We start from the raw sequence: 12,051 nt of genomic DNA on the forward strand, positions 1-12,051 counted from the left end.
AAGAACATTAACAAATATTTATCTCTTTCTACTTTTCCCAATCACTCTTCCTTAACCCTTTGCCATCTGGTTAACAGTAAAACATTTCTTTGAATGGTCACTAAAAATCTGCTAAATATTACATGCAATAGGCATGTCTTCATCTTCAAGTTTTTGACCTGTATCATGACATTATGGATCACCTCTTTTTGACAATTATACAAACTAGTTCCACAACATTGTACTATCTTAAATCTTTCCCTTACCGCTTTGAGCCTTTTTTCTGTTTCTTTTGGCTTCTTCATTTACCAATATATTTTCCATAAGTATTTAATTATAAAGTGTAACAAAGTCTAAAGTGATTTTAGTACATCTGACATCTTTTTGAACAAGGCAAGGACCTTAATACACACTTCTAGGTTAGTTTTTTTTCCCCCCTCAGCATTTAGAATGTATTATTCCACTCTCTTCTGACACTTGGGATTTTAATTTTTGAGATGTTTGGAATTGCCCATCATAAGCCGGGTACTGTCAGAGACTTCAACTCAAAGTCAGATACCCCACCAGAAATAGATAAAAAGATAATGGCACATCTGAGACACAAGCACCAGAGGGTATAAGCAAGCTGCATGAGCAAGCAGCTCAGACGCCCATGCCACCCACCAAGGTTACACCAAAACACCTCCCTCACCTCACACCAATGGTTATGTAGGGATTACTCTATGGCCAGCTGAAGGAGAAGGAAAAAAATATTACTTGCCAAAATGATAGTTCAAAAACAGACATTACACTGCAGTTAAATTTGCATTTCTTAAACTACTGGTGAGGATAAACTAATTTTTTTTCATCCTATAGACTATTAACATTTCCGCTTTCTTGGTCTGTATTGTGGACTTAATTGTGTTCCCCAAAATTCGTATGTTAGAGTGCTAACTTCAGTGTGACTGTGTTTGGAACAGGGCTTTTAAGAAGGTAATTAAGGTTAAATGGAAGTCATAAAGGTGAGGCTCTACAAAGAGACATCGGGGTAATGTGCACAGAGGCAAGGCTATGTGAGGACGCGGCAAGAAAGTAGCCGTCTGCAAGCCAACGAGAAAGGCCTTGGGGGAAACCAAAACTGCTGACACCTTAATCTTGGACTTCTAGGCCCCAGAACTGTGAGAAAATAAATCTGTGCTGTTTAAGCTCTAAAGTCTTTGAAGCTGAAAGACTTTTGTTATGGCAATAGCAATCTAATGCAGTTTGCCTCAGTGTTCATTATTTTTCTTTTGACACGTTTGTTTCTTCTAGCAACAGCTCTCTAAGCATTAAGACTCTTAGCCCTTTATAAACAATAAACATTAACAAACATTTTTCCCCATTTATTTGCCCCCTCACCTTTGTTTTCATTTTGCTTTATATAACTGATTTTTTTTAGTATAGTCCAATTTTTCAAACTTTTCCTTCATGGTTGCTGCACATGAAATTATGATTAAGGCCAGCCTTCCCATCCCCTAGAATATTTATATTTACATATAGGTTCTTCCAATTATTTTTCTTTTTGGTCTCATTTGAATTATTTTCAATGTATGATGTAAGATATAAATTTTTTTTAAATATAGCTTACAACGGGCCAGGTGCGGTGGCTCATGCCTGTAATCCCAGCACTTTGGGAGGCCGAGGTGAACGGATCACGAGGTCAGGAGATCGAGACCATCCTGGCTAACAAGGTGAAACCCCATCTCTACTAAAAATACAAAAAAAATAGCCAGGCGTGGTGGCGGGCACCTGTAGTCCCAGCTACTCGGGAGCTGAGGCAGGAGAATGGTGTGAACCCGGGAGGCGGAGCTTGCAGTGAGCCCAGATCGCACCACTGCACTCCAGTCCGGGTGACAGAGCGAGCCTATGCCTCAAAAATAAATAAATAAATAAATAAAATAAAATAAAATAAAATAAAATGAAAATATATATATATATATATATATATATAGCTTACAATTATCCCGGTACCATGTAATCATTTTCCACTGACATTAAATCTTTTATCGTATACTAAATACTTACACTTTAACTCCTGTTGCTTTTTGTTTATGACATTCATTCATTCATTCAATAATTTATTTTGGAGGCTATATTCTTCCACATTTATCATAATGGAAAAAGAATTTTTCACCAAGTTTAAGAAACATTATTTTGGGTGTCTTAAATCATAAAAGACTATGAGGGAAAGTTCTTAACGTTAGTTTTTAAGTTAAAATTGTTTTCAGCTAACAATAAACAAGATGAATATACACAAAATTATGTTAATCTAGTGATGAGCCTAATTAAAGGAGGGGGTATCATTTGATTTAGTTGAATTATACTAACCAAAAAGAACAGAAAAAACGATGGTGAAGAAACTACAAGACGGCTGTCAGCTTTTTCAAGCTCCTTTTAAAAGAACATTTCTTGTCCTTCTAAAACTAGTTATTCAAAATTCTTTTTCCCCCCTCGATTCTCTTGATAAAATTCAGATAGTAAAGAGGTATAAGCCAGTGGGGCTATTTTTACAAAGATCATTGCTTAGTACTAGGAAGAGAATCCAGAAGACGGGAAGTTGAGGGTTGTGTTCTAAAGGTTCTCTCAAGAAAAGGGTACAGAGAAGCTCCAAGTTGTACAGGCCCAGCAATGTCCATGTTGGACGTGCTTTGCTACCACCTAAATCTCTCCTGTCGGAGTTCAAGGCCCGAACCATTCCGGGGATTTTAAAAAAAAACGGGCAGACACGAAAATGATGCCAAAGCCATAGCTATCATTACAAACATCCATTATGTTCACTCTGCTTTCCATATGCAACGCACTCTAGATACAATGCGTGCCTTATAAGCACATAGCAAATGTGAAAAATATTATCAACATCGCTTTGATAATATTAATATATTATATATAATCTATTATATATTAGAATATATTATATATAATCTAATATATTAGATTATATTATATATAATATATTATATTATATATATTAGAATATATTATATATATTATATCTATTAGAATATTATATAATATAATATATTATATATTAGAATATATATAATGTATTATATATATTAGAATATATTATATATAAATATTACATATATTAGAATATATTATATATAATATAATATATTACATATATTAGAATATATTATATATAAAATATTATATATTAGAATATATTATATAATATAATATATATTAGAATATATTATATATTATATATTAGAATATGTTATATATATTATATATTAGAATATGTTATATATAATATATTATATATTAGAATATGTTATATATAATATATTATATATTAGAATATGTTATATATATTATATATTAGAATATGTTATATATAATATATATTAGAATATGTTATATATAATATAATATATATTAGAATATGTTATATATAATATAATATATATTAGAATATGTTATATATAATATATATTAGAATATGTTATATATAATATATTAGAATATGTTATATATAATATATATTAGAATATGTTATATATAATATATATTAGAATATATTATATATAATATATTAGAATATATTATAATATATTATATATAATATATTAGAATATATTATATATATATTAGAATATATTATATATAAGAATATATTATATATAATATATATTAGAATATATTATATATAATATATATTAGAATATATTATATATAATATATTATATATTAGAATATATTATATATTATATATTAGAATATATTATATATATTATATATTAGAATATATTATATATAATATATATTAGAATATATTATATATTATATATAATATATATTAGAATATATTATATATTATATATTAGAATATATTATATATAATATATATTAGAATATATTATATATAATATATATTAGAATATATTATATATTAGAATATATTATATATTATATATTAGAATATATTATATATAATATATATTAGAATATATTATATATAATATATATTAGAATATATTATATATAATATATATTAGAATATATTATATATTATATATTAGAATATATTATATATTATATATTAGAATATATTATATATTATATATTAGAATATATTATATATTATATATATTAGAATATATTATATATTATATATATTAGAATATATTATATATTATATATATTAGAATATATATTAGAATATATTATATATATTATATATTAGAATATATTATATATAATATATTATATATATTAGAATATATTATATATAATATATTATATATATTAGAATATATTATATATAATATATTATATATATTAGAATATATTATATATTAATATAAAAATATTATCAACACTGCTTTAGAGAAGATGAAACTGAGATATGAAGAATCATAAAACTGTCCAAGATCACAGGGGCAAAAAGTTCACCTCAACTGAAACCTCTCACGAACCACAAAAATGTGGCGGAGGGAGCCTCAAAAAGCAGTACCCCAAGTGGGGCCGGTAAAGTCAGAAAAGACAAGGCTGGGAGTAATCACAGAGAAATCTAAAAACCCCGCTCGGCCTCCCTACTCTTCTCCTTCCTCTGAAGTGCAGAGGCGCGGTGGGACAAGGAGTTGCGAGAAAGGGCAGAGCTCACTGAGGAGGCAACAGAGAAAGTCCGCTAACATTTTTTGAAGGCCGTAAGTTAAACATGTTAAAAACTGTAGCTACTCACTCAGCCGACACCTAGTAAAAAAGATGCGGCAAGATCAACAAGGCATAGCTTGCGCCCGCCAGAAGTTCCGCGGCCTCCACACCCATCCCGGCATACTTTGCGGCGCGCACAGGCAAGCCCTGGTGCTCATTGGCCCCTTCAGCCTCCGTCGGCCCGTAGTTACTATGGAAACCCAGCTGCCATCGCTATGTCTCTGCAAAAGACCCCTCCGACCCGGGTGTTCGTGGAACTGGTTCCCTGGGCTGACCGAAGCCGGGAGAACAACCTGGTCTCAGGGGGAGAGACGCTACCGGGCCTACGCCACCACCTCTCCTCAACACAAGCCCAAACTGCTACCCGCGAGGTGCACGTAAGCGGCACCTCAGAAGTGTCTGCGGGCCCGGACCGGGCGCAGGTGGTGGTGCGGGTGAGCAGCACCAAGGAGGCGGCGGCCGAGGCCAAAAAGAGCGTTTGTCGCCGTCTAGATTACATCACGCAGAGCCTCCAGCAGCAGGGCGTGCAGGTGAGATCTCCGCGGGGGAGGAAATACGAGCCGGACGACACAAAAGGGTTGGCAGATGGTCGGGCCCCACAGGCCCCTCTAGCGGGAAGGGAGATGTGGAGGGTCTGGAGCGTTTAGGACGCCTTTGTCGCAAAGGTACTCCGGGACGCCAGGACCTGGCAGAGTGAATATTTGACCCATTCTTCTCCTAGACGAAGGTAATTATTGGCCTCAGGCAAATTAAAAATAAAAGAATGCTAATTGGGTAGGTTTTTATCTGGCGATATTTGCTTCAGTGATTTTGTTTTTAAATTTGAAGTGATGAAATATTAAAACTTGAAATGTTAGTTGTAAATACTTGCCCAAGTGGAGTGCTGGACACTAAATATTTTGTTTTGTTTTGTTTTTATTCCGCACCATGGAATTGGCAAGTGAAGAGCACGACCTGCTTCCTTCCGATCATGTAAAACTTTGCATGTAATGGCTCTTGAGTATGTTCCGCAAACAGTACGTTGGGGAGTGGGGAAGAAGTTGCGTCCATTTTCATTTTATAATGATTCCCCCAAAATTTCTTCGGCCTTCTTAGGTTTAACTTAAAAGAAAAAATCAAGCCAGTATTGTGGATACCACATATATGAAATACTTCTACTTACTTAACGGAGATGTCCATGAGACCCATCACTAAACAAATCTTACCTTAAGCCTACTCTTAAGGAAAGAAAAAAAAATGAAGCCATCATTTAATCCACACAATAGCACTGTTAAGCATGTTTGAATATCCCTGTTTTCCAAATTTAAAGAGGTTAAACAATGCTCTGAACTTTAGGTAGAGCAATATTTGAACTCATGTATTCCTGAAACCAGAATGTAAGTTGCTTCCAATTCTGCCGATAATTAGAATGAAAGAAAATTAGAAATCATAGGGATCAACGATTTCAGTTTTCTCATTTTATAGAGTAGGACCCCAAAGGCCAGAGATGTAACTTATCCAGGATAACATTGAATTGGTAAAAGTGCAGGCATTGTTACTTCCAGTCTATTGCAAGAAATGCCATACCCCGAAAAAGCAAGTCCTTATTTTTAACAAGAAAAGATATTTGAATTGCATTTATAGTACAAACATACGAGTTATTACAAAGTCATTTGGACAAGATTTCTTCAAATGATTTTACAGTTTAGAAAAATACAGATAATTATAAATAATGTGAGTAAAGTGGGTTTAATATGTAGAAAAATAGTTTTAAAAAACTGCTACTAGTGCTGTAGTCGTTTGAATAATGTTACAAGTTTTTAAGTTATTTACATAAAATAAAAATGGAGCTCACAGGTCTCTAATATATAAAACAACATAGGCTGGGCATGGTGGCTCACACCTGTAATGCCAACACTTTGGGAGGCCAAGACAGGCGGATCATTTGAGGCCAGGAGTTCGAGACCAGCCTGGCCAACATGGCAAAACCCCATCTCTAGTAAAAATACAAAAATGATCTGGGCGTGGTGGCACACTCCTGTAATCCCAGCTACTAGGGTGACTGAGGCAGGAGAATCTCTTGAACCTGGGAGGCAAAGGTTTCAGTGAGCCGAGATGGCGCCACTGCACTCCAGCTTGGGTGACAGAGACTCTGTCTGAAATAAGTAAGTAAGTAAATAAATTACTAAATCCAACTTAGAGTAATGATATTAAGATTCAGTGTTCAAGGCAAGACATAAGAAGGACAGTAACCTCCCAATTATCTCTGCTAATGGATGAAAGCAGGTAGATAATTTGTTCAGGAGATAATACAAAATATCATTTATATTTTCAGGATGAATTATGGGTCTTCACAAAGTCCTTATTCGTTTTAAACTTTAGAATTCTGACCTGCAAGGTTTATAAACATCACTTCCCTGCTTAAAGGGCTCTTCATAATCCAAACTCCTTTGCTTAAAAGATGGAGCCTGAGCCGGGCGCGGTGGCTCAAGCCTGTAATCCCAGCACTTTGGGAGGCCGAGGAGGGCAGATCACCTGAGGTTAGGAGTTCAAGACCAGCCTGACCAACATGGTGAAACCTCGTCTCTACTAAAAATACCAAAATTAGCCAAGCATGACGGTGCATGCCTGTAATCCCAGTTACTTGCGAGGCTGAGGCAGGAGAATTGCTTGAACCCAGGAGGTGGAGGTTGCAGTCAGCTGAGATCGTACTATTGCACTCCAGCCTGGGCAACAAGAGTGAAATTACGTCTCAAAAAAAAAAAAAAAAAAAAGATGGAGCCTGACTATCCTCATTTCCTATCATATCTTCCTCCCCTCTATTGTATTTTTCTTTAAGAATTAGCCCAAGTCTGAGCTATGGAAGTGAGACACTGTCTCAAAAAAAAAAAAAAAAAAAAGAATCAGCCCAAATTCACCTTCTTGGCATTCCTTTCCTTATATAACACTAATCCCTGCCATACAACACTTCACTCCCTATACTTGTAATAAAAACTTATCTTATATCATAATTCTTAATTTACTTGTTTCTCCTCCATATTCTAAACTTCTCCAGAGCCAAGACCATTTGTTCTTTTTTTGCCTGTATGAGTTATGGTCCATACACTTCACATAATATGTACTCAGAAAATGCCTTGTGAATGAATAATAGAAAAAAAATGAAACAATAAGTGAACAAATTATTCAGCTATGGTATAGATCATAGATTTATGAACTTGTGTGAAGGTATAATCCTTACTTCTAGTGTGGTTTTCATTGAAAAGTATTTTAAAGTTCTAAGCAATATTTACTCATTCAGCCAACAAACATTAAGCCTTTCCTTTCATTGTTCATTTTTGTTTTTGTTTTTGTGGTTTTTTTTGAGATGGAGTTTCGCTCTTGTCGCCCAGGCTGGAGTACAATGGAGGCGGTCTAGGCTCACTGCAACCTCCACCTCCCAGGTTGAAGCGATTCTCCTGCCTCAGCCTCCCAGGTAGCTGGGATTACAGGTGCCTGCCACCACGCCTGGCTAATTTTTGTATTTTTAGTAGAAATGGGGTTTCACCGTGTTGGCTAGGCTGGTCTCGAACTCCTGACCTCAACTGATCCCCCACCTCAGCCTCCCAAAGTGCTGGGATTACAGGCGTGAGCCACTGCGCCTGGCCCATTGTTCATTTTTAAACAATACTTTATATTGACTTAGTTTGTTTGGTCTGCTGTAATGAAAAACCATAGACTGGGTAGCTTATAAACAACAGAAATGTATATCTTACAGTCTTGGAAGCTGGGCATCCAAGATCAAGGAGCCAGTAGATCAAGGAGCCAGTAGATTTGGTATATAGTGAATGCTCCCAAGAATTACCCTGATATCTCTGCTTCCCCTTTATTTTCTTCTCTCTCCTACTATAGGCATAAAATGACCTCACAATGTCTGGTCCTCCCTTCACAAAAGTGTTTCTGTCACTCAGGATGCATATCTAAGTTCTAGTGCAAGAGAGGACTAGGAGTAAATGCTGAAGGGAGTGTTTAACCCCTTTAACCCATTGCAGTATGAGCAAAACTACTGTAAGAGTCCTTTAACACAGTGCAGCCGAAAGAGAGACCCCTTTTCTCCTTTTTGCTTCACAACAGACGACGTCAGCCACCATGACACCCAGTAGGAGGTATTCCACAGGAGCAGCAGAAGAGAACTTACCTTACATCATGATATATCAAGGCATATAGTTCTTGCAATGGACTAAATGTTTGTTTCCCCCCAAAATTTATATTTTGAAATCTACTCCCAAGTATGATGGTATTTGGAGGAGGCTTTTAGGAGGTGATTGGGACATGAGGATAGGGCTGTTTATAGATGAGAACTCCGAGGACCAGAGTGATTATTGGCAGGTTGCTTGCACACGGTCACAGCCAGGAAGTGGCAGAATTTTAACGTTAGGGTCCATGCTCTTAACCACTACAGGATGTTGCTTCTTTATTGTCTTGACAGTGGGTAATTGAGGTTTTAGGTAGGGAAGATGTCACTGATGCTATTGATACCACTACTTATATTCTTTGGCACTTCACATTTGTGTGCATGCAGGCCCAGCGTCCATCTAACAACATTTGTAAATTCTTTGCCTGAAAGTGAAAGCTTTCCCTGGCTGCCGGAATCCACTCTCTGCAAATGGGGCCAGAGTGTAATGCCAGTGAATTAAAGTCCTCTCCCCCAGCCCCAGCAGCCTTCATCTGAAGGCTAATGTAGAACTAGAATGACTGAGGGAAATGAATGGAAAGAGACCCCGGCATCTTCACCCCTTGGGGTCGGATAATTCTGAGGTATGTGTTCCACCCTGGTTCCTAGAGTTTCTCTGCAGGATTAAATTTGAGTTGACCACAGCGGTAATTTGCTTGACAACACATCCTTTAGTGCCTTTCTTTCCTTATCTGTCTTGCCTCCCACTCTGTTAATGGTGTTTTTTGGGATCACCTTCAAAATTAACTGTATGCAAATCTTTGTCTTAGGATATGTTTCTAGGGGCACCCAAATTAAGATAAGAAGTAGTGGCAACAAATTGAACATAGGCATTGGCTAGAGTTTTTCATTATTAAAAATGGTCACAACATGAATGTCCTTATAAGCTACATATTTATACCTGTCCTTAATTACAGGTTAAGCATCCCATCCAAAATGCTTTACCAGAAATGTTTTGGATTTCGGAAGTTGTGGATTTGGGAATATTTATATTTTATATGTACCAGTGGAATATTTGTAATCGGAAATCCAAAATTCAAAATGCTCCAGTTTCCTTTGAGTGTCATGTTGGCACTCAAAAAGTTTAAGATTTTGGAGCATTTTGGATTTTCGGATTAGGGATCCTCAACTGGTAATGTTCTTTGGACATTAATTCCTGGATTATGTATATTTGAAGGCTTATGAAAAATTGTACCCTAAAAATATACGTTTACATCTTCACTTGGCACAGTAGGCATTATTTTCTTCTGTAATTTTGCCAACTTAGCAGTCCAAAAAATGATACTGCTGTTTCTTTTTTATCATTTGAACTTAAACTTTTTAAATATAAATTTCTAGTTCACAATATTTTGCCCATTTTTCTATTGTCTTTACCTTATTAAATTGATAAGAACCTTAAAAATTAAGATTATAAATAACCTGGCCGGGCACGATGGCTCATGCCTGTAATCCCAGCACTTTGAGAGGCTGAGGCAGGCAGATTACTTGAGGTCAGGAGTTCAAGGCCAGCCTAGCTAACATGGTGAATCCCTGTTTCTACTAAAAATATAAAAATTAGCCAGGCATGGTGGTGGGTGCCTGTGTCTCAGCTACTCCAGAGGCTGAGGCAGGAGAATCGCTTGAGCCCAGGAGGCAGAGGTGGCAGTGAGCTGAGATCACGCCACTGCACTCCAGCCTAGGCAACAGAGTGAAACTCTGTCTCAAAAAAAAAAAAAAAAAAAGATTGTAAATAACCTGTCATATATTGCAAAAAATTTTCTCAGTTTTTGATTTGCTGTATAACTTAGTTTATAGTATTGAACATTCAAAATCTTAAAGTTTTGTTTAGCCAAATTCATTAATTTTTTTCTGTATTTTTTCTACCTTTGTATATAATGTTTATTGGGTGTATTGGGTTCTTCTCAAACGTAAAGCTATATAACTTTTTTTTTTAAACACAGGGTCTCATTCTGTTGCCCAGTATGGAGTAGGGTGATACTATCATTGTTCACTGCGGCCTAAAACTCCAGGGCTCAAGCTATCCTCCCACCTCAGCCTCCCAAATAGCTAGGACTACAGGCACGCACCTCCATGCCCAGCTAATTTTTTATTTTTTGTAGAGACAGGGTCTTACTATGTTGTCCAGGCTGGTCTCAAACTCCTGGCCTCAAGCAATCCTCTCACCTTGCCCTCCTGAAGCACTGGAATGCCAGGCATGAGCCACCACACCTAGCCTTATAGAACTATTAACTAATATTTCCTGGTCTCTTAAGGAACCTTTGTAGTACATTAGATATGTGTACTGTGCTTGTAATTTACTTTGGTATAAGGATAAGAGTTTTGTTTTCTCTTAAATAGGTAAGTAGCTGTACTGACACCATTTACTGAAGTCTGTCTTTCCCTTACTACACATGCAAGAACCTTGCTTTACATAATTGAAAGTCAAGTTGTAATATGGGCTTTCATTGTGAAGGCTCTACATACTTTGATGTAGTTCTCTTGGCTTTACCTTCATCTTCCTGCATGATACTAAAATGGCTGCAACATTCCCAAGCCTTACATCTTATACCATAGCTTAAAAAGAAAAACAATAGTCTTTGTTTCCTGCAACCACATTTATTTTTAAAAATCCTACAGTTCACTCTAAATAGACAACCTAAACTTATTTTTGTGGCCAGAGAAATGCCAGACCAATTAGCTTAGATTTGGATTTCTGTCCATCTTTTAACCTAATCCTGTAGCAAATCAGATGTGATCATCCTAAATAGTTTAAACCTATTACGGCTTAGCCTGAATCACATAGTTACTGCTCAGAGGGAGTAGGGGAAGAGTGTATGACATGAAGATTCTGTATTCCTTGTTTTACCTACTGCTTTGAAATGTTACTGGTTATTGCTATTTGTAATCTTCAGATGTTCTTGAGTTAGTTACAGAATTAATTAGTTCATTTGATCCTTGATACGGTCCTGTGCCAGTACTATCCTGTTTAAATTATTATCTTCATAAAACATTTGTAGGGCAAGTTCTCCCCTCATTACTCTTCTGAAAAAAATTCCCTATCTGCAAGGAACAGAGGGACATTTTAAGTGACAACATGAAATTATAGTCAGAAATTCCAGAGGATGGAAAATTTCTATACAAAAAATTTCTATTTATATTTTGCATTGAGTTTACAAATTAATTTCAGGATAACAGCTGATTTTACACTGTTGTGTCCCAGTCCATTT

The 12,051-nt window shown here is 35.7% G+C and overlaps 1 protein-coding gene across 1 annotated transcript in view; it reads left to right on the plus strand.

Annotated features, from left to right (window-relative positions):
* Nucleotides 1-4,548: 4,548 nt before the first annotated feature.
* Nucleotides 4,549-12,051, plus strand: part of IRAK1BP1 (interleukin 1 receptor associated kinase 1 binding protein 1) — a 33,674-nt gene continuing 26,171 nt past the window's right edge. The window contains exon 1 of the mRNA XM_054492196.2: nucleotides 4,549-5,186. Coding sequence (XP_054348171.1) covers nucleotides 4,872-5,186 — 315 coding nt within the window. The 5' untranslated portion in view covers nucleotides 4,549-4,871. The remainder of the gene's footprint in view (nucleotides 5,187-12,051) is intronic.

The sequence above is a fragment of the Pongo pygmaeus genome, chromosome 5 (assembly GCF_028885625.2).
Source record: "Pongo pygmaeus isolate AG05252 chromosome 5, NHGRI_mPonPyg2-v2.0_pri, whole genome shotgun sequence".
In the NCBI taxonomy this organism is placed as follows: domain Eukaryota; kingdom Metazoa; phylum Chordata; class Mammalia; order Primates; family Hominidae; genus Pongo; species Pongo pygmaeus.